This window comes from Tiliqua scincoides, chromosome 1 (assembly GCF_035046505.1).
Source record: "Tiliqua scincoides isolate rTilSci1 chromosome 1, rTilSci1.hap2, whole genome shotgun sequence".
In the NCBI taxonomy this organism is placed as follows: domain Eukaryota; kingdom Metazoa; phylum Chordata; class Lepidosauria; order Squamata; family Scincidae; genus Tiliqua; species Tiliqua scincoides.
Window position 1 is genome coordinate 36,096,332 of NC_089821.1, and position 25,546 is coordinate 36,121,877.

General features: G+C 42.9%; 1 protein-coding gene across 4 annotated transcripts in view; it reads left to right on the forward strand.

The window, feature by feature from the left end:
• The window catches only part of NAV2 (neuron navigator 2), a 341,851-nt gene that overhangs the window by 141,667 nt on the left and 174,638 nt on the right, over window positions 1–25,546 (forward strand). For 2 of the 4 annotated variants that reach the window (XM_066636906.1, XM_066636923.1), the window contains exons 5-7: window positions 607–892; window positions 4,875–4,931; window positions 10,192–10,349. In XM_066636906.1, the coding sequence (XP_066493003.1) occupies window positions 607–892; window positions 4,875–4,931; window positions 10,192–10,349 (501 nt within the window). The remainder of the gene's footprint in view (window positions 1–606; window positions 893–4,874; window positions 4,932–10,191; window positions 10,350–25,546) is intronic. The other 2 variants (XM_066636914.1, XM_066636932.1) reach the window with 1 other exon arrangement.

Genomic DNA, 25,546 nt, shown 5'->3' on the forward strand with positions numbered 1-25,546 from the left:
TCTGTCAAACACAGGATGTTGCCTGCTTTCCCAGGATATTCTTTCACTATTCTTATACATTTTCTTTAATCCTCCTGTAACTGAACATCAAAATATGTTCCCTGGTTTCCCAGAAGTACTGCTTAAGAGTACTCCGGGATCCTCAGAAGGCTTTCGGAGCAGTCCTGAATACTGTGCAGGGCTTTGCCTGCTCGCAGAACAGCTCTGGAGGGCAGGTGGAGGTGATGCAGTGGGCAGGGGCAGGAGTGGTGGACGCAGTGATGCTGCCCACACAAGGTCAACAGGTGCAGTACCTGGGGCTTTTGCCCCCTGCCACTACTGCCTGGACTATCGCCATCATTTGTCTACAGAGCATCAGTACTAGCCTGCCAGTATGTCTTTCCTTCCCATAGGGGAGAAATGTCTAATTTCCTTAGTGGCTGCTGTCCAGCTTTAATCAACTGTAATAGCAATTAGGTTTTCTAACAGGGATTCTGTGATATCCTAAAGGAACATAAAGATTCTGATGCAATTAGGAACAGTGCTGGGGCTTAAGCAAGCATGTTTATTGAAAGGATAAAGTGCGTTGGTTGCAGATATAAATGACTTTTAAAAATTGCCTTGCAGAAATCAGGAATGGGAATTTGAAGGCCATCTTAGGCCTTTTCTTCAGTCTGTCCCGATACAAGCAGCAGCAGCAGCAGCAGTCTCCCAAACAGCATTCACAGCACCCTCCACCCCAACAACCTCTCACATCACCCCAACAAGCAGGGCCTCCCTCCCAATGCCAGGTGGGGCTGCAGGATCAGCAAGAGCAGCAGCTGCAGGTGCCGGGTTCACCCCAGACACAGTGCCAACAACCTCAGCAAGCTCCACAACTTCAGTTGAAAGCACAACCAGAAATGCAGTCCAGGTGGGTTATCTTGTCCAGTTTTTTTTATTGTATGGATTTTTATTTTTTTAATGACAAAACAACATATGGGAGATCTTTCAGTCTAGAAATATAGGCATCTGTCTAAGAAGAGACCATCTGTTTCTGAACGAGTGCATCAGTATGGAAGTCACCTTGATTCTTAAAAGGCCACCTGTGTTAGAGAAAGTGTTTTAGGCAGCCTGTATTGCCTAAAAGCAGTCATTTGTCAGGCAGCTGATCATCTTGATTGGCTTTTCAAACTACTATTTCTAGGCACTGGGGGGGGGGTGTTAATCTTAACCCCTCCACTTCGGCTCCTGAATAGCTGATCACACTGTCACCTGCGCAGTCACTATTTTACTAACTGTTTTCCAGATGTGCAACCTTGACGTCTGGATTGCAGGTGGATCAACTGTGTGTGTAGCAATTGTTCGTGTGCTGGATTCCTCATCCAGCAAGGGATATGGGTGCAGAAACCTGCTTCCATATGTTTATGAACCACAACTAGTTTGAAGTGGCTGTATGCAAGTTCCAGAGTAATTACAGCTGTTGGTTGAAGAGTTCATATTATGACCCTTTACCAGTTTGTCTGTTTCATGCTTCAATTATGCGTGTTAATTGTGTCCAATGCGCAAAGCTGTTTTACAGACCTTCTTATGTACCGGTTTATTTGCAGAGTCAGACTGCATGTGATGTGGGGGATCTGTGTCCCTGCGTCTTTTTTTAATTTTAAAAGCAGAGGACTCTGAATTGGCACAAGGTCTTGTTTCTGCTGATTTTATTCCCCAGATGGCTGGTTGGCAAAGGTTAACCTCAGTTCATTTTGCAGCCACCACTGAGCCTTGCCCCTTCATTGTTGACAGTTTCCTCCACCCCTTGTACCAGGGCCTGGCAGTCCTGGTGTTTAACTCTTTCCCATGTACTGGTTTCCCAACTGAAATATCTCTCTGTCTCAATCTGTTTCTCTCACACACGATCAGGCACCTGTCTTTTGTCCCATCAGGGATAATAATAGCAGCTTCGGGGTGTGTGAATGTGTGTGTATGTGGTGATTCAGTTGGACAAACAGTTCAAGGGAGGGGTTAAACAGCTTTCCCCACTATCACTGCCTGAAGCCATTTTAAAGTTCCCTGCAGTTGTTTAAACAAAACACAAACAAAAACATTGGGAGATGTTATCAAGGACAGCCGGTGTCACATGTAGTTTGTCCCCCATTTAATAACTATTTCTTGAATTTTGTTTCATATGTTTTGTTCCATGTACTGGACTCACTCAGCAAGGAAACTCCCCTTCTTGTTGTCTGTTTCCTTCTCTGCCAGTACAGGAATTATAGTTAAATCAGACCCACACCTTTTGGTTGACTCAGGTTGCAATGCTAACCACACTTTCTTGAGAGTAAGCCCCACTGAACAAAATAGGACTTACTTCTGAGTAGACCTGGTTACGATTGTGCCCTAAGCTGAATTGGATGGCATACAGTTTTAGAACGTGTGATATGGTGATTTGAACAAATGCAAAGTAGGGAGCCCCCCCAAAAAATAAAAAAATAAAAAATCTGCAATACATTCAGTGGGTATATTTTTTTTCACTTAGTTTCCATAACAGTTTGCATAACTTTTGGCATAGCAGTATATGTGTTTGCTATCAAATACGAAATTTCCATTTTTTTAGCTAAGCACTAGTAAAATTCTTTTGTGACCTTACAAATTATTCACAGGTTTTATTTCATAAATTAAATTCAAAATGTAACTGAACAAAGAATCAGTTACATCAGTAACTTTTTCCTGCGATCTCTTCTAAAAAATACACACTTTTTGGAATAGGTAAACTCTAGATTTGTATCAGATTTGCACACTGACCAGTGGCGTCACTAGGGGAGAGCAAGGGGTACGAGCTGCACGAGGTGACACGCACAGGGGGTGACATGCTAAAATCGCGGTGGTTAGGAGTAATGTTATATACTGTTGGATGCGGAAGTTTGAACAGAATACAATGCAAAAAACCAGAGTGAAATATCTCCTTTCTTTCAAAAGTTATGGCCAAAAACCTGGAGAACAAAAAATGCATGGATTCCTATGGAAAGTGAAAGTGAACTGTGTTGTGCATTTACTCATGAGTAGGTGAACCTGCCCTAGTCCGTTGGAAAGGGCAGGCTGAGAGGAATCCAACAACACCAGAATGGTCCTGAACCAATGAATGCAGCTCCCAAAAACACCTGAGAAGGAAGTCCCTCCCTCCAAGCAGATGAATGTTTTGAGCCCTATGGAAAGCGAAACTAAGCCTCACATCGTGTTTACTCACGAGTAAGCAAACAGCCTTGGCTGGTGGTCAGGCCAGGCAAAGGGGAATGTGAAGCCACCAGAATGGTCCTGATCTGATGGAACTAGAGCTCAACAAGTGCTCCAGAAGGCAGCCTCCCCCACACTAAAAAGGATCAAAACAGAGGCTTCAGCTGATAAGGTGAACTTTTTTGAGACTTGCAAGGCCAGGTGGATCCTGACAGTGATCTGGTTTAAACAGGAGTTCTTAAATTGAACTGGGTACTGGGTAGTGCAGAAACCTTACTGATTTGAGGGGGGGGGGTGAGTGTTATTGCAGGCAGGCCACAGAGGAAATTAACTTGGTGGAACAGGGCTGGCTTCTGCTTATTTAATTATTTGTTTTCCTTTCATTATTTATACTGATTTATTTTAGTTTGCCTGATGATGTCACTTCCACCATGACATCACTTCTGGTGGGTCTTGGACAGACTGTCATTCTAAAAAGTGGGTCCCAGTGCTAAACGTTTGAGAACTGCTGCAATAAGGTGTTAGTAAGTTGGCACCCGGGGGGGGGATTACACCGCTAAATGACCAAAATCACTAAAATCATAATTTGAAAGAATAATACCATCATGTTATATCAATCAATGTGTAATTTCATGCAGAATGTGTTCTGTCTTTGTTCTATCAAAAGGTACAGCCAAAAAACCAGTGGGGGTGGAGTCCATGCCCACCAACTGGGGTATTGTCTCATCCACTGCATGGGGGTGTCGCGCTAGCATCCTGCACCGGGTGATGCAAACCCTAGTGACGCCACTGACACTAACTACTTTTGGCCCAACGTTTTCAGTTTCAACTAAGGGCCCAATCCTATCCAACTTTACAGCACTGATGCAGCTGCAATGCAACCCCAAGGTAAGAGAACAAATGTTCCCTTACCTTGAGGATGCCTCTGTAACTGTGCCCCCACTGCAAGATGCACACACTGTTTGCACTGCTGAAACAGTTCTGGAGAGTTGGTTAGCATTGGGTCCTTAAACTGAAATGGAGAGACAATCATGAATCTTTTCAATGTTTAAAATGTGGGGATCATAAATATTAAGCCATAAATCTGCCTTTTAAAGCCTGACTTATTTGTGTGTGTGTGTGTGTGTGTGTTTTAATGGACAAGTCCTACAAGGGAACAATTCCATCACTTTTGCATGGTGAAACTGTCATTGGAATGCACACTGTAATGATGTGATCTGCTATTTACCACAGGAAGAAGAATTTAACATGGAGTCTGCCTGAATTTTTGTGTTAGGGGAAACACTGAATACTAAAGTGACTCTTGAGGTGGTGAATATCTGATCATACCATCCAGGAGAAATGTTGACACTGCAGAAATTTAGAAGACAATCATGCCCAGAATGTGCATATTGTCAATGTATTTTTGGGTATTGGACATGCCAGTAAAAAGAAATTACAAATTCTTTTTCTTAAAAGCTTGAAATAAATTTGCTTGTGTGCTGTTCCTCTGTTATTATCATGGCTGCTATGAACACAAATTATTAAAAACATGTTTATTGGGGCAAAGGAGGGTTCTTTTCTTTTTCTGTTCTGAAACATCTGGATGAATCTCTTTTTTTCAAAAACCTTTCTCAGCTTGGTGAGTTCATGTGTGACTGTTTCTTCTCTACTTGCTCATATCTTCCACTTTTTTCTTTTGTTTTTTCACCCAGGGACTCATCTCAAAGCAAAATCATCCGGTTCACTCTCGGTCAGAAAAAGACTTCTAGGTTTGCACTTGTTCCTTTCTAATGCAAAGCATGGATAACCTCCTTGCAAGACCAGTGCCTCCTCCTCCTTGGTTTGCATGTCTTAGGGCTCAGCTTACCAATTTGTACCTATTGGTTTCAAACCAAACATTTGCAAGTAAATGTCGCAGAGCGAACAATTTCATTTATCACCATCCTTTTCATATTTACACTCTGCCCAATCCCATGGGCTCAAAGCTACTTATGGTAATTTAGTCAATATCGCAAGTGGATCACATTATAATTAATATCACTAATTTGGTGGTAAGTTAGAGATGGGTAGAGATAAGCTTGGAATCATTCATAATAATAATGCAATATGACATGGCATTGTTCTCCATTGGAAAAGGAGAGCAGTAGTGTTTGTGAAATCTCCCCTTCCACCTTCAAATTTCTTCCTGATTTGGTCTTTATCACAAACTCATTACCTCAAGTATAATACATCCATCGTGTCGGATGATAGAACACAGCAGCACAGATATATACATATCATCTCTATCCTGAATTCCTTGCTGTCCTGTAATGGGAAACATCTAATCTCCCTGGAAATGAAAAATAGGTGTTTCAGTCCATTCATTCTCATCCAACTCCTACAAGCACCTCACTGCAGTACTCCATAATGCTGTTCTGATCTTTTTTTAATACCTGTGGTATTATTCATCAGTGATGAATGTTTTGCTTACTGTGCTGTCATGTGCACTTCATTAGGTATCCCCTCAAGGCTCTGCATTGCACGAAGCACCCCTGTTTCCCCAGTTTTGTGCACAAAACTCTTTACTTTGGATTCTTTCCTGCCAACATTCTATTCTCGCTTTGATTCCAGGAGCGATAGGTTGTTAGAAATAAGAGCTTCTGTGTCACTTTTTCAATCTTGCTCCCTCTCACCATCTCAGTCCTTTACATATTTATGTTCTCTTGCCTATCCCTGCCTTATCTCTGTAAATCAACAAGTTTATACTCAGCTTTAGAGCTAGACTGGACAAGACACATGAATGGTCTCCTAATGCATTTATTTTTTTTTAATGAAATTCAGCCATGCAAGGTGAGCTGTCATTGGAGTACCAGTTAGCAGTACTATATATGCTGAAACTTTTTTCCATTAGGTATTTTTGATTCAAAATTGCCTTTTTTCAAATAGTTTTTCTCCGAACAAAGGAGAAGGTACAGGGCAATAGTAAACTGAGGCCAGTGGGTGGGTCCATTGCCTACCCCATGGCGGAGCAGTGGCTTTCTGCTGTCTCCACTGGGAGGCGATAGTGCTTACAGTGGTAGCACTGCAAATGCTACAAATTCACTCTTGTCCTGCCCACCCTTGACCTTGTCCAGCTCAAAATGGAGCTGTTTCTGGGGCCAGGGGAGTGCATCCATGGAGGAAGGGGATGACTGCACTGGTGCGGGGGTGACACGATGATGAGAAGGTGTCATTGTGTCACCCAGCCCCAGGTATCTGCCTCTCCCCCCAGCTACACTACTGGTATGGGAGATTTTTTTTTGAAAATTTTCAAGACCAACAAACTACCGACCAGGTTAGGCACAGTCCACTAATAAGAATTATTGGGGGGGGGGGGAACTAACTTAAATGAATGATTGCTCTTGCATAGCCTTCATTTATTTGAATATGGTTTTCATGGGGTGTCTTCTGGCATTAGTTTTTCCTTTTGAAGCTTTCTCTCCCATACCCTCAGAGTGCCCTCAATTCATGAGGTTGCCCTCCTGCCCATGACCTCTGCTCCTGAATTTGAAAATGAAGTGGGGAACAGAGCAGTGGAGAAGAGGATAGTTGTGGAAATGAATAGTGGAGGTGGCAGCTGCTGGATAAGGGGAATGATGGTGGCATTTGGCATGTTGCTGTAGGCGCCAGGACCTCTTTGGGCCAGCCTTGCTGTCAAATGCTGCTCACAACTTGAGAACTTACTTGCACTTTGTTTCCCCTTAAGTGGTCACTTGAGCCATCATCATTCTGTCAAAAAGCACCTAGTAGATACGCTGAAGGTGGTAGCGTTAGGTGTGTTTTCACTGATGTTTCAGTTCTTCTGTGTTGCCGTATTCTTTGTATTCATGTAGTCTTTTTCCCCTTTTTTGTGAAATAAAATGCCTGAATTCCAAAGCATATTGTCACACATTAATGTATTTATTTTTCTGCAGTCAGTTGGTCAGCCAGCTCTCTGAGAATGTCTGGATTCTCTTAATAGAAGAGCATTTTATAGAACCCCCTTTCATTCTTCCTGGCCAGAAATAGAAGTTATTCCCAAGAAGCTAGAAGAAATATATTCTGCTTCACCCTGTACACTCCTTAGCTGTTAGGAATTGTTTCTTTTTATTTTTCAACCAGCATGAGTTGTGCATGGAGGTTCTTGTGTGTCCAATTCCAAATCTGCCATCAAAGCATGAAATCCTCATTTTATTTCCCTGTCCTCCTAGAACTCTTCCTCTCTTGTCTTTTTCCAGGCTCTGTGTGTGTGTGTGTGTGTGTGTGTGTGTGTGTGTGTGTGTGTGTGTGTGTGTATGTGTGTGTGATTGCCATGTGCAATTTTCTAGAGTGGCATCATTTTGATTACTTAGATCTCTTCATAAACCTTTGAGAATCAAAGGTTCTGTCTTTGGGAAAGCAAGCCTCATTTAACTGATGTTTTAGTGGTCAGTGGTAATGGGGAGGTCAATACAATTTGTTGAATTGTGCTTGTTGGATATTTTGGCCACTTCTGAGCTTTGACAGCATGTGCATGCTTTTCCTCTTCTTCCCATCTCCCCTCCTTCCCTTGGTTAACCTCTGAGTTTGTTGGAAAGAAGGCCTTGCTAACTCTTTTATTCCCAGCTATAAAGGTGCCCTTGGTGTCGCAAGGGTTTGTAACTATGCTAATTGGTTGAGAAGTCTGCCTGCAGGACATGGGACATCATAAATATTGCTGTTGTTTGTTTATTGGCTCTACAGTTTATGACAAGCACTTTGACTTCTGTGTTGAACAACTAAAAAAAAAGGATATATTCTTTAAACACAAAGTAGATGAAAGCAGTTCATCAATGTTGTTACTTTTACTTTAATGGTATTCGTTCCTGGAAACTTCTGCACAAGCCACTGTGAGATTGGAGGAGTTTTAGGAAAGGCATTTGGTAGGTTGGTGCAGGATGAATTCTAGGTTGACTGTGTCCAAGATGAACTACTTTGATTTTTAAACTTTATAATGAATAATGCTACACTGCACTGGTCTGTGAGTCCGGTAACATTCTGTCTTGAACTAGAAATATTAAGGCTGCAATCCTAAGTATGCTTACCAGGGAGCACATTCCACAGGCTCAGAATTGTGTTGTCTCGCTATAGTCTGGACACCTGCAGCTCCACACTCTCAGGGTGACCAGATGCCCTCTTTTTCCAGGACATGCCCCCTTTTTTAGCCTCGTGTCCTGGAAAAGAACTTAAATGTTCTCCTTTTCCATTTGAGCAGGTCCCTGCAGGCAGTGCATAGCCTTCTTGTAATTAATGTTATATGTAATAAATTATATGTAATATAGTTTTAAAATGTAATAATAAGTAATATAGTGTTTAAATTAACAACACAAAATCAATATATGAGTGTTTTTAGCTTTTATTTTGTCATGTCTTCCATTTTTTCCTGGATGACCTACATTTTGGGATGCCTGGTCCTGTTTTGTAGTTATGACATCTGGCCATCCTGCACACTCTGGGCTTTTGGAATGGAATAACAATACAGTTCCATGAGTACAGATAAAATGGATGCAGTTAAAGATTGTATAGGATGCTGCCTCTGCTCCTAAAACCTTGCAGGATTGGGACCACATGAATGCATTTCGTGTGCATGAATGTCAGTGGACTTGTGAGAAAATGGATAGGCTAGGGGTGTAATCTAGCACGTAGTTATGTATAGCTGAGCCTGGATGAAATCAATAGGCCTTGTCCAAGCAACTGCATGCTGTGTTGCAGCCTTGGCTTTCGGACCCAGATGATGTACCTGTTTCTTTTAATTGCTCTGAGGCAGTGGGAATCTTTTCAGAAATGGCATTTCCCACTTACTAAAGCTAGCAAAAATGCTAAAGCCAGCATTTTTCACAACCAATTGGAATACTCAGCAACTCTCAGTTTGGAGATACTATTTCTGGTTAGTGTCTGGCCAGGCCAGAATGTTAAAGAAATAGGCACACCATCATCCAGACCCAGATCTGATAACATCAAGTTATCATAACTTTCATAGGAGACGTAAATCAGCTAGGCACTGACTGGTATTGGACTTGGACTTTTGAATCCATTGGGTTTCCTTGGATAGAAAAGTCTTTTTTCCCCCCAAGTTCTATGAGTCAAGTGCCTGGCTTGAAACGTTTTTATGTCAATTCATTCCATTTTAGTAGTTTGTTGATACATGCCCTGATTAAGCCATTTTTCATAGATGTGTGGACACTCCAGTGTACAAAAGACTCAAAGAGCCCAATCTTATACTTACCATTGTGATCTGCACATTCTCAGTTCCTCTCTTGTGAAGGCACTGACTGCTGTAAAGCAGTCGGCACCTGTCGCAAAAGACACTCCGAAAGCACACAGCTTGGCACCCTGCAGGCAGTGTCAGCAAAAAGCCCTGTGTGTCTTCCTGCCCTCATTGTCATCTGTTCTCCCCCACACTGGAGGAGGTAAGATGATGGAGGAGACGGGAGGGGGAGGGCAGAATGGGGGCGAAGGGGGGCAAAATGGGGCAGAGAGGAAGCAGCATGACAGATCAGGTCCCAAGAGGGAGGTGGGATGCTAATTCCCTTCATGGGCCGAATCCTCCAGTAGGTGTCAATGCGGACTTGCAACAGCAAAATAGCTGTTGTGGGTTTGAGTAGATCCATTGGTACTACAGGATATTTGCACCATTTTGGTGTGGGTGCATCACTGGGGGGGGGGGTGGCAGAAAGTATAAGATTGGGCTGAAAAAGACTTACTAGTTCACCTCAGTGAAGTGATAGCTCCATGCTTATATCCTTGGCATGGGTGATGCCGCTCTTCCTATTGTAGTGATTGGGAATGGGCTTGCACTGGAGCGCCAGTGTGATCATCGAATCACACATGGAAACCTAGCCTGGGCATATGGTCCTTTTAGGAAACTTGTGCATTGGCTTACCCATTTTCTTAACGTTAAAGCTTTGCAGGTCTCTCCTCCCTCCATTTGTGAGGAACCGAATTCTGTTCTGCTCATCTAGATGTGCTTTATGTAGCAACTTGCTTACTTGATTGTTATTGCTTTGAAAACAGACTTCCAGGTCCAACCACGAGGGTTTCAGCTGCAGGCAGCGAGGCAAAAACTCGTGGTTCCGTTAGTGCCAACAACCGGCGCAGCCAGAGCTTTAACAACTATGACAAATCCAAACCCACAAGTCCACCATCCCTTCTATCAAATAGCAATGAGAAAGGTAAGTGGATTGAACCCTATCTTATTCTGATCCATACACAAGAAGCTCAATTTCTGGAAATGTTTTGTTAAATGTGGCAAATAGAGGGCCTGACCATGCCCCAGTTACAGCTCAATCCTAACCGCACGCTTGCAATTTTAACAATACGTAAAGCGTGTTTGCGCCTCCTCACGAGCAAGCTGCACCAGTGCATGCACGTGCGCTGGCACACGGAGACTGAATCCAGCCTCCGTGGTGGCTTGTGGGGCAAGCGTTGCGTTGGTCCAGCTGGAGATGGGCGTTCCGGGGCAGGGCGAGGACAGGCACTGGGCGGCCCTGGAAGTGGGCAGGAGGCGGGGCTGGGACCCGGCAGTTATGCTGGATCCCAACCTCCATTCCCATTGAGTTCGGAGCAGCTTCAGGGCCCAATCCTATTCAATTTTCTTGTTTCGGTGCTGCTGTGCCAATGGGTGATGCACTGATTCCTCTGTTGGAGAGGCAGTTACAAAGGTCTCCTCAAGGTATGGGAACAGCACCTCAGGAGGTGGCGCAAGTCCAAGGAGACCCATAGGGGCCAGGGTGGCTTACCCAGTGATAAGGGGAAACTGAGCCACTTTGGGAACCTATCCTGCGCTGGATACAGCGCAGTCCTCTTGGCTTGCCTGTTCCAGTGCAAGATAGGATTTAGCCCTTAGTTGTTTAAAACTTATGGTTATGTCTCCCATTGAAATTAATGCAGTTTGCATATGCTTAACTTTGACTGGATCATTGCATACGCCCTTCCTTAAAGCAGTTCTTACTTTAGTGAATCTCCAAGGAAATCACAGGGAGTTTATTTTATTGTACGTGTCAACGTTTGCAAGTGTTCCTGTATCCTGCAGAGTTCAGATGGTTCTCTGGTCTCCATTTTTCTTTCTGCTTAGAAAGCTTTCATAGATTTTCATAAGCATGGAAATGACACAAAATATGCTGCACATAAAATATTGATGTGAAGTTGGACCAAACACATACACGTCTTTGACATGGATGTTTTTATATTTTTTGCATGTGGTGCAAGAGAGCAGCTGGGGCTCCACAAATACTTAGAGGTCAGGAAAGGAGTGCCTTGAATAAACAGGAAATTGTACCCCCCCCCATAAATCTCCTTTGAAGGAAGCCAATGGATGGATTTGGCTGCATGCTCACAGTCTGATCGTTGTGTCATAGATTGTCAAGGAATCCTCCCCCCCCCCATCAGACTAGCTCATGATTTCAGTCATCCTCACTCCCTCACCCTTAGCATGTAATTTGCATTGCAGGCACTTTGGAGCAGTGCACTGTGTTTGCCTCTGCTTTCTGCTAGTGCCACAGTAAGTTCGGGATTATGTGGGATCGTTAGTAAGGGTGTATGTCCAGGATTGTGGTTGGGCAAGCAACAAAACTGGTGCTGGTATCTTAAGTTAGGGTCTGGCAACTCAGCCATCATTGAACATGCAGCAAAGTTCTGATATTTTTATGGAGCAGCTTGCATCTTATGGGGATAGAAGCTCTGCTGGCTCTGTTACCAGCGATGGCGATGCTAGAACTGGGTTTCTAATGGGCAGAAGCCTCACAAAAGGAAGGGACCAACGGGGATATGTGTGGCTTGCCATGATGGAGGGAATGCATTGATGAGAAGGTTGCCAGCAGCATGTCTGAAGTTGTCACTCCCTGAGAAGAAGGAAGAATTCTGTGAAACGCCCAGTGAGGGAGGAAGAGGACCTGGGTGGACAGCAAACCTTGTTTCGCAGCTAAATATATGTCCTCTGGAAATGAATAAACTGGCAGTGATTCCAGATTTTCCTGTTTGGATTTCACCAGCAATGCTAGTCTTGGATCCAGTATGCAGCTGTGCTCCCAAATCCTTGGGGTGATATCAACTTAAGCTGATCTGTCTAAACTGGGCAAGGTTCTGCCTCCCCTATTTTGATAGTGGGAACTAAGCATACATACAATGCATGTCACACCAATGGCTTTTATTTTCCTCCCAAAAAATGCTTGGGAGGCTGAGTATATTCTTAATACTTTCCTTGCATGGAGCTACTTCACTCCAAATCACAGTACCAAGAACATGTCTCATCTGTGGTGGTTCAAGAAAAAAACATGCATTTGGAGCTTCCTGAGAAAAAGCAGCTTTGGGGATGATTGGCAGTAGAAACGTGACAGGTGGGGAGTGGATTAAGCAAACCCTCCCTTACTTTCCCGAGTTGTGAGGCATCTTCTGGATAGATGACATTCAATAGGTTGCAAAGGAATTCTCTTTACTTTTAGCTGTTCTGACTCTCTGCACTCTGTTTTGTACCATCTATCTACTTTGTTCTTATAGGAAAAGATATATGAAGGCCCTTTGAATTTTGAGTGTAGCATTTAGTGGTGGAAAACAGCTGGCTGCAGTCATGAAGCAAACACCCCTTGTTCAGCATAATAGAGCCAGATCCTCTTGTTGTTCTGTAACCTATCTCATCATCAGCATATACATGCACACAAATAATTTATGTGAATTCAGTTGCCCCAGTCTCCATCTAATTCTGCTTTGTTGTTTAGAAGACAACATCAGTTTCAGGCAAGGGGGAGCTGCAAATAAATCAGTAACCAGGAACATCTTTTTGATTAAGAAGAACAGAAAAATAACCAACACAGGCACCCTCCATGTTTTCATATGATAAATAAGCCTGTTGCCTCCCACCTTCTCCTCTCCACCACCTTCTGTAGCAAGGGTGAAGGGCACCAAATGTACATGATTTAAATTTAATTTCAAGGATCATTGGATAGAGGCTTGATGGTTGGAAATATGCTGTAGCTTTATGAATGTCACAGAGAAATGAGGTATCTCATCATGAATGCCAAGTGCAGACTGTTTTCCTAAGAGATGCTCTGCGGAATTATATTTACCGAAAATGGGACTTGTCACCTAAGTTAATAACTTGATAGGCTTCTCAAAACGGAAGTCTTGGAACCTGTGATGTAATTGTGTTTTAGAAATGCACAAAGAAACGGATACAGGGCAGCCTGTTTGTTCTACACAAAACTGGACAGTTGATATTCATGAGATTCATTCTGCTTGAATGATGTTGGGTCCAGATTTCTCTTCCCATTTAACAATTACAATCCTGTAACTTTTTTGCTCTTCACACTTGCAGTTGCAATCTTTGGAGGTGGTTTATATAATTAATACTTGTGTGGTGTAATGGACAGATTTAGACTTGGAAACATTTTGGCTGATCCATAAGAACATAAGAAGAGCCTTGATGGAATAGGCCAGGGGCCCATCTAGTCCAACTTTCTATATCTGACAATGGCAACCAGATGCATCTGGAAGCACTCAAGACAACAAGATACCTGTTGTATCTTGCACCTGGCATTCAAAAAAAATTCAAAAATCACTCCCTTGCACCTGGCATTCAAAAATAGGCTCCGTGCAGGGCTTCTCCAGGTCTCAGAATGCCTTAAATGCCTCAAAATGGCATAAAAACATCACTTACGGTTTCCCCTGATAAAACAGAAGTTGCTGTTTTTCACATGAATTAGGCATTCTGAAGGTTGGGGAGGCTATGAGCAGCCTCCCTGGCCCTCAGAACACCCTCCAGACATGACTGGAACACAGCTGTGATTGCGTTCGAAGGGTTTGGGGGGCACTAGTCCACAGATTTAAGCCATTTCTGCCAAATGCTGCATATATGCAACAGGGGAATAAAAGGAAAAGAGAAGGAAAGAAAAAGAAAATATTTCTTTACTAAGCATAAAATTTTAGTCTGTGGAACTCCTTGCCACAGGATGTGGTGATGGCATCTGGCCTGGTTGCCTTTAAAAGGGGACTGGACAGATTTCTGGAGGAAAAGTCCATCACAGGTTATAAGCTGTGATGGGTATGTGCTAAAATCAGGGTCCATGGAGGTTCCAGGGTCAGAACCCCTTCAGATAACGAGGGCTACCAGTACATTGTGCGCAAAAAATTCCAGGTACAATCCTTGGGAAAGACCCCATCTGAAACTCTGGAGAGTCATTGCTGGTCGGTAGGTAATGCTGATCTGGACAGACCAATGGTATAACTCAGTATAAGGCAGCTTCTTATGCTCCCGTGACCTTCTTTGCTCCCTTGACCAGATGAGTGCATATAGGTTTGCAGCAATAGTCTAATCTGTGCTCAGCCATGAAACCCACTGGGTGAGTTTGGACCTGTCAAACTATCTCCAAGCTTAACCTACTTACAGGGTGGTTCTGAGAGTAAAAATCTACATGTAGTAGATTTCTTGAGCTCCTCAGAAGGAAGGACAAGATACTAATATGACAATAAGAGACAGAAATACAGATATCAAAGCTTTTTGTGAACTTTAAAAGAAGGGACTAGATGAAGATCGTTCTGTGAGGCACATAGCAGCAATTATGACAAGAAAGTATTGATCGCTGAATCTTTGGGTAAAGTCGCTAAAGGACCAAATGTAGAAAGATAAACCTTTATGAACTAAGCAGTCAAGTGCAGCTGAAAGTGAGAAGCATAATCCTACTGTCCCCTAGTGGTAGACATTGTATTTACAGTTGAGTTTTACAAAAGCATTCCCCTGTTTGCATTCTGTTTTTTTCTGTGAAATGTGATTTCGCTGCCATGCTTAAATAATTACATTTTCCACATTTACATCAGAAGTGTTAAATAAGATTGTCTATTCATACAGGGTCAGTGGAAGCATTAGCCATTGTACTTATGGTAGGGTGCTGGTGATGAGGTCTTAGTGTTTTCTACTCCTGCTTCTTTGCATTAATGAACACTTAGAAGTATGTGAATACAAAAGTGTCTAGTTCAGTTTGTCATTTATTTCAAGGATTTGTAACCCGATAAAAAAGCAACTACGAATAAAAACAAAGACATTTTAAAACATTGCCATCAACAAGTGACCAAAACTATAAGAACAGAGCAAGGTATCCTTCAAAATAACCAGATCAGATCAGATTATGCCTCTCTGATAAGTGAAAATATGGGGGCAAATAATGTGTAAGCCAGTGATTTTCAGCCTTTTTTATCTCATGGCACACTGACAAGGTACTAAAATTGTCAAGGCACACCATCTGTTTTTTGACAATTGGCAAGGCATGCCGGGCTGTTGGTAGGGGCTCACATCCCCTAGTTGCCCTACTAATATATGACCCTCCTCCCAAACAACCGCGGCACACCTGCATACCATTCACGCGGCACTATTGTGCCATGGCACAATGGTTGAAAATGGCTGGTGTAAACCTATGCTTGCCTATTCAGATATAATCCCATTGAGATTGGTAGAACTGAAAGCCCATTCCTGAACTTGCATTGCCGGCGCTCCACTGGCGGTGAGTGTCACAAATGTGCCATAAAGCACATTTGCGGTCCTTAGCGCCAGTCAAGCAATGGTCCTCAGTATTGGCCAGCGCTGGGCTAGTGCCAATGGATCACTGGTGCTCCACGGCTTGGCAGTCACAGGGACTGCTGGGCAGTGGAGAGGTAGATGGGGTCATGGGAGAAGGCGGGGGAGGGAGGACAGGGAAAAGGCATGTCGGGGAGGGAGCAGAGCATGAAGGAGACAGGACTGGAGGAGCTCTGCTGGCCCGACACAGAGGCTCTTGTGTCTGTGGCAGCCCAAGGTCTGCCTCAGAATCAAGTAGCCCCATTGTGGGGCTGCTTGTCTTACCTGGGGGAAGGGGACAAAGTTACCTACCCCTGAGGAACTTCTGGCAGCTACCCTGTTGCGTGCAGGGTGCCCCAGCAGCCCCGGCACAAGGGGCACCTCAGGATTGGGCTGCCCATCCCATGTAAGTGTGTGTAGCATTGCAGCCTTAACCTACTGCCTAAATTGAAGAAGGCACCAGGCAACCCTGAGAACAGAGTGCAACCACTAAAAATGCTGTCTCTGCATTGGCCACTCTCTGAAGGCAGAAATATTCAGAAAAGAGATTTAGGCTGCAATCCTAAGCACACTTTCCTGAGGGTAAGCCCCATTGAATAAAATAGGACTTACTTCTGAGTAGACCTGGTTAGGATTGTGCCCTTCGTTTGCTAAAAAATCTTAATTCTCGAGCACCATCTTACTTTAGAAGGCAGCTGATATTCCAGATTACAGGAGGGCCCCATATCCGTGGATCCTGTATCTGCTGTTTCAGATCTGTGGTTCAGGTCTGTGGGTCCCTCATGTGCATGATCCCCATGTGCCACTTTGAGAGCTAGAAGTCCATCCATGGCCTCTGCCAGGCTCAGACTGAGCTCAGCAGTCAAAACACATGACTTCTGGTTTCACGGAATGCCTTTAATGTCTTTTAAGGCATTGGGAGGGTCCAGATAGTGTGGATGGGCGTTGGCCCATATCCATAGTTTCAGCTATCAATGAGGAGGTGGGTTCCAGAATGGCACCAGGATAAGGGGGCACACCTGTATTCCAATTTATTTAAAGGTTTTCTTTATAACTGTAATGGAAATAAATGTAAACCACATTTTTATCCAGTTGCGAGTGTATCCCTATAATATATTTTTAATATAAAAATGCACAACTCATCTCAGTTTCCAAGGCCATCAATCTATAATTTTAATATTAATTAAAGCTAGAGGGAGAATAAATAACTGGAGGAAGAACTGTTTATAATGTGAAACATTCCACAAATGGAGACTAAATTGTATCATTAAATGTCTATTTTGCCACATTCATCCAATAAAATTATCTTGTGTGCATACAACTGATGCACACAACTGATGCTTTGGGCCATACAACTGATGTGACCTAATCCTGTACTTCAGGAGAATGCTTCAGTTTCCAAAGGGGTTCCATGGACCCCCAGAAGAAAGCTCCCACAGAGCCAGCATTAATAGGTTCAGGCAACCCCAAGTAGATGGGAAATACCCTAAATTGCAATTTCCAAAAGTAGCTTTTGGCAGTTAGTTACTATGCCAAGATACTATGCTAAGGCCACAATCCTAACCAATTTTCCAGCTCTGACATAAGGGTAATGCAACTCTGAGGTAAGGGAACCTGAAGGAGGCCTCCATGACTGTCCCCCCCAACTGCAGGATGCAGCACTTGCCCCACTGGCACAGCTGTGCCAGTGCTGGGAAGTTGGTTAGGATTGCACCCTAAGTTAGATACATGAAAGATAGAGGCCCCACACTGTGTCCTCTACCTTCTCCTGTCAGTGCACTGGGCACTGCCACTGATACTGAGTGGTTAAGGGGGTCATTCTAGCCTGATGGACCTCTGATGGGCTTGGAAACTGTGGATTAGTGTCCAACATGACCCCTGGTTTAGGATATTTATTTATTTTTCACATTTTTATACCACCCTTCCTCCAATGAGCTCAAGGTGTTTTATGTGATTCCTCACAACAGCCTTGTGAGGTAGGCAAGACTGAGAGATAGTGACTAGCCCAAGGTCACCCATAGATGGTAAAAACAACCACATAATAACAAAGTCAACTATTTTTAAATGAAATAGTTCATACTATAGCCCAAATCATATTGGGGCCCAATCCTATGCTTCACCGCCACCCTGTGGTATAGCAGTGCTGAAATCGATGCCATTTTATCTTGGGGCACCAGGGAAGCTGGTGGAGGTCTCCTTAAGTTAAGGGAACATTGGTTTCCTTACCCTGTGTAGAGTCCTGGCAGTCTCATTAATGAGTCCAACTCATTAACCTGTGTGGGTCTCCTTGGCTTGGGAGGGGGTATAGGATTCGGTGGCAGCTTCTGCCCTTCCCAGTCTACCCTCCAGTCCTCCCTCCAGTCCTCCCTCCCTCCACCCAGTTCCACCCCTCCCCGCCCTCCCCCACCCAAGAAACCTTCCTGTCGAGTGGCAGGAATATTCACCACTGGGTGCTCGTTGTCTGTGTTCTGCCGGCATGGAGGCCCAGCACTGACGGGCATGGCACCATGTGCTCCCTGTCAGCAGTGACGTGCCTTACAACACTTTTTGCGACAGTCGTTGGTGGGACAGTGCGTGGGCTGCCAGTGTTGTAGGATCGGGCTGTTAGTATAATTAAAAATAGCTTTTTGAAAAAGTACAACCAGTAGACAATCCCTTAGCATTAGGATCAAGAGTTGCTTTCATAAATGCCATATATCCAACATTTCTCAGAAACCAAAATCCCTCCTGGGATGGGGTGGCATGGAGTGAATTCAGCAGTGCCCCACATGCACTATCTATGCAGAAGCATTTTCCCCATGTGCATTATTTATCTGCACTTCTTATAAAGGTTAATGCACAGACCTCTACACAACTAAATAGAAATCCAGTGCATATGTTACTTCAACAGCAATATTTTGACACAGCCCTTTGTTTAGAATGTTTTATTCATTTTTGGGGTTCTCAATAATGACTTCATTATAGTAATCAGCAGCCCAGGCATTGCGTTTGATGTGAATTGCTGCACTTCTTGCACTGTCAAAGAGGGTTTTTTTAAAAATGGTTAAGCAACGGAACATAGCAATAATTACATCTTAGGGTTACAAAGAAAATGATGAAGTATTCATGCTTGTGATTTCTGATGTCACCCCTTCGCCTCTATGTAATTAAAACCTTGTAGCTCACATCTGAATTGTCACTGTCACTTAGCCATTGCTGATATAAATGTACCCCCCGCCTGGTTTACTTTTATTTTTTCTTTACAAGACAGCTTTTGAATAAACTGCAGAATGAGAAACATCTGCCTTCTGGATAAGGTCATTGTCGAACCCTTCCTAATTACTCTAGACATTTCCCTGCGATCTAAATAAACATGCAGAAGCCTTACATTCATTGTTCTGTGCATTGTCCCTTTGGGTATATGTATCTCCAAGTCTCCTCCGGTTTCATATCCCTAGGGATGTTTCTCAGGAGATATTGTCATTTCAGTAAAGAGGCAGTTGTCCTCATCCAAGTTCAGCAGTTAGGGGTTCATTACTGTGAACATTTAACATTTCCTCCACAATCTAAATTATAGTTACACTCTGGGTTGCAGAATCAAGATTAAAACTTAACAAAGGCTCACAAGGTACTTCATCAGTGTACCATCTATATGCCTAGCAGACTTTCAGTGCAATCCTATGCACGTGTATTCCAAAGCAAGTTCTATTAAGTTCAATGAGATATACTCCCAGATATGTCTGTATAGGATTACAGCTTTTAACATTGCATTATAGGATGGTTCTTGCTGATTGGTGCATAGCATTTTAAAGTTTGCTGTGTCCTTATTTTCTCATTGACTTCAGAGCCTTAACCTTGCTTAACTGCACTGTTTGGTTTTCTTGGGTCATGCCCCAATCCTTAAATTGACTTGACCGTAAAACTATGTGGTAAAGCTGTCTTAACAAGCCTGTGTAATGCCATACAACAAAGGAATGTTATTTTTTTTTTTAAATTCTTGTCTTCAACCCAAAATATTGACTTGGAAAATTATCCTGCAGATGGCAGTAGACATTTGGAAGAAAACAAAAAGAGGTCATTTTTGTTTCATACAGTTAAAATGCTGTGTGTGAGAGGTGTATTTTAATGAAAATGAAGATACCCCCTACTTTGTTGTACACCAAAGGAGAAGAAGGTGAAGGCCTATTTTTTTTCCGAATCTGGGCAATATTTCTTAGGTGTCCATGTGTTAAGAATTAACAATGAAGTTTAGTTGACTTGGTTTTTGTCTGTGAAATAGTACATCTATGGGATAGTACATCTAATTCATGTGTTCTAGAAGTATTCATGCTACACTGACCAGTACATTTAGTTAAGAAATTAAGGACAACTCGATACGAGTCACAGAAAATCAAAATGTATCATATTAACCTATACACCTTGTCTTTGACATGTTTAAATAGTTTGGGCCCCAAAACCAAAGTTGTAGTCTAGACAGATTCTTCAAGAAATGTACAATACTGGGCGTCCCCTGTATCTGAGGATCCCGTATCCATGGATTTACTTATCCATGGATCAGGTCAGTGGGGCCCTCCCGTGCACATCTCTGTTGCACACCCCCGTTGGAAGCAAAGGGAGCTCTGCTCTCTTTGTCTCGAGAGGGTCCTCTGAGCCCAGCAGAAGCTACGGACGTCCATCCATGTCCTCTGCCGAGCTCAGACTGAGCCCTAGAATGAAAAAAGTCATATCCAATATTTTCGTAAAACCAAAGTGATGTTTTTAATGCCTTATAAGGCATTAGGTGACCTGAGGAAGCCCCCAAGGGTTTACGAAAACACAAAACCATATGTGACTTTTTCATTGTAGCACTCAGTCTGCACCCGGCAAAGGTCATGGACAGAAGTCCGTGGCCTCTGCAGGGTTTAGAGGAACCTCCAGAAGCAAAAGGAAGAAAGCTGCCCTCACCTCCAATGGGTGGGGGGCGTCCATGGTTGGGATATCCAGCTATTTTGGACTAGGGATTTTGGTGTATCTGAACCCTGGGGGGTATCGGCAGTTTCAGTTAACCGCAGGAGGTTCTGGAACGAAACACCCACGGATACTGGAGCATGCTTGTATATGGACATATCACGTATGTTAACCCATGTAGGTTAGATTGGTGCATCTTGCCCATTAGTGCTATCTAACTGATAGCAGATTCCTAAGGTAAACCGGTGATGCTACCTGTGCCAGATACAACAGTTTTCAGTGAAACTGAAAACCTTTGTTTTAGGGTTGTTGGGTCCATGTTGAAGACTGTCTAAGACCTCCAGAGTATCGGAATGGGATGCACCAGTGCTGCTTTGTACTCTGGTGTTTGAATAGTCCAGTTATCCTTCTCTCTAAGAACATAAGAACAGCCCCACTGGTTCAGGCCATAGGCCCATTTAGTCCAGCTTCCTGTATCTCACAGCGGCCCACCAAATCCTTCAGGGATCACACCAGATAATAAGAGACCTCATCCTGGTGCCCTCCCTTGCATCTGGCATTCTGACATAACCCATTTCTAAAATCAAGAGGTTGCGCATACACATCATGGCTTGTACCCCGTAATGGATTTTTCCTCCAGAAACTTGTCCAATCCCCTTTTAAAGGCGTCCAGGCCAGTCGCCATCACCACATCCTGTGGCAAAGAGTTCCACAGACCAACCACACGCTGAGTAAAGAAATATTTTCTTTTGTCTGTTCTCCCAACACTCAATTTTAGTGGATGTCCCCTGGTTCTGGTGTTATGTGAGACTGTAAAGAGCATTTCCCTATCCACTCTGTCCATCCCCTGCATAATTTTGTATATCTCAATCATATCCCCCCTCAGGCGTCTCTTTTTTAGGCTGAAGAGGCCCAAACGCTGTAGCCTTTCCTCATAAGGAAGGTGCCCCAGCCCCGTAATCATCTTAGTCGCTCTCTTTTGCACCTTTTCCATTTCCACTATGTCTTTTTTGAGATGCGGCGACCAGAATTGGACACAATACTCCAGGTGTGCCCTTACCATTGATTTGTACAATGGCATTATATTCGCCGTTTTGTTCTCAATACCTTTCCTAATGATCCCAAGCATAGAATTGGTCTTCTTCACTGCCGCCGCACATTGGGTCGACACTTTCATCGACCTGTCCACCACCACCCCAAGATCTCTCTCCTGATCTGTCACAGACAGCTCAGAACCCATCAGCCTATATGTGAAGTTTTGATTTTTTTGCCCCAATGTGCATGACTTTATACTTACTGATATTGAAGTGCATCTGCCATTTTGTTGCCCATTCTGCCAGTCTGGAGAGATCCTTCTGGAGCTCCTCTCACCCGCTACAGTAAGTACGGTCCATTCTGTGACACACACACCCCCCCCCCAATACGGGTCTCTAGGCCAGAAATAATATCTCAGTAGGATCTTTGCTTAGATCAATTGTTTTTCTAACATACTCTGGGAGCTGTTCAAGTGCCGTGATTAACAGCCCAATCCTATTCAGTGCTGGGCCCATTGGGGCTGCCCAGCACATGCAGTATCCAGAGCTGAAATTAAACAGACTGGATGTCTTCTTGGGGCAAGGAATTATTTGTTCCCTTATCCCGAGTCCTAGCCTGCCCAAAGGGGATCTGTGCCAGCAAAATCGCTGGTGAAAGTTCAAGAATCCCATGTAGGGCTTTCAGACTCTGAAAGGGGTTTAGGATATGGCGGGGAGTCTTCCTCAGCTGATCTCACCCCACTCCTGGCCTGATCCACCTCATTCCACCTTCCACTGCCCAGATACACCCTCTGTTCTGCTCTGCCCCCACCCCTGCACCGTCCCGGTACAGAACCTTCCCTTGTGGCCACAGGTCTGAATCCGGCTCCAGTGGGACAATGCAGGCCTTCCCACTGGTGCTTTTTACTCTAAAGTAGTAAAAAAGAGCTTTATGACACTTTTATGATGGATAGTGGCCACTGCACTGGCACTAGCAAGCCATAGGATTGAGCCGTAAGAGACTGAACTGCGAGTCAGGACTTCTGTAGTTCAAATCTCACCTCTGCCATGAATTCACGAATACTACAATCCTATATACTAGTGCTTCCCAAACTTTTTAGCACCAAGATCCACTTTTAAAAATGACAATCTATCACGACCCACTAGCAAAAATGATAGCTAGAAAGAATATTTTATTTATTCATAACAATAATTAATAATAATTTGGGTCCTGTGTTTCCAAGCCTGCTGGAGACCTTAAATCTAGTGGATGTATAAATATTTACTAGACTCTCCCTCAAAATGGAGTTCAAGGACTGTTCTCCCAAACTTTTGCAGTCACTCTAGAGTACCCAGAAGTCTGAACTGGAGACCAAGATATGCAATTAGGGAATTCCAGGCCAGACAAAAGGCTTAAACTGAGTTTACAAGTGATCTACATGGCATACCAATTACTAGAAAAAAAGAGGAAAATTTGACACTTTAATTCCTCCTGCAAACCAAGCAGGGGGTCCTTGCAAAGTTTTTTTTTTTTTTTAATGTTTCAAAATCTTTTCATGACCCACCAAAAATCCACTTGAGACCCACAGTTTGGGAAACATTGCTATACACACTTACCTGGGAGAATGTCTCATTGAACTTATTGAACTACATCTGAGTAGACTTAAAATTGTGCAGTTTGTTGGCCAAGCTACTCCCTCTCAGCTTTGGTTGCAATATGGGGAATAATAACTACTTCCTTTTAGGTTAGCAATAAGAATTGTGTCAAACTGGATGTGAAGTGTTTTGCATGATCAAAAAGTGCTATACAGATGCTAAGTATTATATTATTCTGTGACAGTCAGTATGAGAAGGATAAATTCTTACATAACTTTGTTTCCAGCATCTTACCTTTTTTTTTAATCCTAGAGTTCTTTAAAGAGAAACTTAAATATTTCATATTGCATAAAGTGATAGAAAGACTTCCATTGCATTCTGCTTTGCTCCAGAAAATGATCACCTCTATTGGTTGCATTCATTTAAAAATATATTTCCTGATTCTTTTTGTGTTTTTTGAAGAACTTGCTTTTTAGCAAGTTCTCTTATAGACACTGCAGTTTATTTCTCCCAGTAAGGCATCTGGCAGCCTCTTAAGCATAAATAAATTCATTGCTTCCAATATGTATGAGAGCAAAATGTGTATTTGTGAAGACAGATATCTCTGCACCAACCTCTCTTGTGTGTGCAGTACACATTAATGTGATTTCCAAATGAGAACTTGGATATACTTTAATTGATCTTGAAAAACCAGTGACCCTTTCTGCACAAACTGCCAAATCATCAGGAAAATTGATTTTTGACTGTGCCAAATCCAGTAGCACTGAATCCAAATGTGTTAGCTGGACAAGGGAGGAGGGCTGGGTTGCAGAAAGGCTGGGAAAGTCTCTGCCACTGAAAGGGATTAACAACAGTTTGCCCAACTGTCAAAACTAAATGACGCTTTTGAGGCAGAGATCGTCTTCTTTGTCACTAAAGCTCCTCGGGGCTGTGTAGAAGAAAGCCAGTGAGCGAGCAATTAGAGAAAGGAATATTTTGGCTCGCACGGCTCAGAGCTGCATGTTGCATATCTTTTTTCCTTCCTTTATGATAAAGAATGAAAGCATTGCTATTTCATGCACTGAGAAAATTGTGGACACTGTACTTTGATATTTCTGGACGCTTACTACTTAATGTGCTATGGTGAGTTCATCCTTCAGTGCTCCTCACGCTTCCTGATTTTAATGGGATTTTGCTGGTTATATTCTTGCTTTCCTTGTCTTGTTTTGCTATTAATTTTCATGCGTTTAATTTTTAAAGTATTGCAACCCTGAGAACAATCTTGAAATACTGTAAACCAGTAAAAACTCAAGCTGCCTGCTCAACTGAAAACTTTTTCAGTGCTTTCATTCCCGAATGTAGAGTTGGTATAGAGTTACATTTGTATGGTACAATGTTGAGTCTGCTCCCATGTATTTTTCCTAGTAAAAGTATTTGTGCTACAGCAGCAATGAACAGACTGGTGCTGTAGGTCATGTTTGTAGCTATTTCTCTGCCAAAAAAACTGCCTGAAGTGTTACATCCCAGCTGGACTGTGAGTCTTACATTATCATTGTCAAAAGCTGTTATCAGTGCAGCCCCGAACTTCCCTCTGTAACCTGCTAGTCTACTAAAGTGTCCCGTTTCTAAACACAGTATAGATAACAGCATCATTAAAAAATATGTACATGAAATTGAATCAAATGAAATTGTGGATGTTAATTTTTAGGAAAAATTCATGAAGGGCTATGTTAGAATAATCTTTGTAGAACACATTTATAGAGTGTAGGAAATTATACTTTATAAATGTAAAGCAATGGTTGAAGGGGCTTTAAGTGGTTTTTAAAAATGCCCTTCTATAGAAATGCACAGAAATTGTTTGTCCATAAATCAGACTGCTGATGAAGCAGTTTAAGACCGACTGGCTTGGAAGTTCACAACTTCCAAGCCAGTTGTACTGTTATACTGTTTGAGTTGTACTGTTACATTCATACAGATCATTTTTCATGGAATAAATATTTTTTATAGAATGAACTTTTGATGAAAGCTCTTCATGTTTTCAACACAACATCTTTATGTTTCGATGTTATGTTTCATATTGGATATGGAAAAGAATACTGAAGATAACTTGTTATGCCTATAAATTATCCCATAGCATCCTTTGATTGCCCTAATGTGAGTGTAAATCTGTGTTAGTGGTACTGATGTGTCCCTATTTCTGGATGAGTGTACGTGCTCTGCATATCCAGAAGTTGAGCAGACGGGGACAAAGTAGATTGTATTGTCATTGCCTCCCTGGCACTCCTACAGTTCAAAAGATCTATCTTGATTAGAT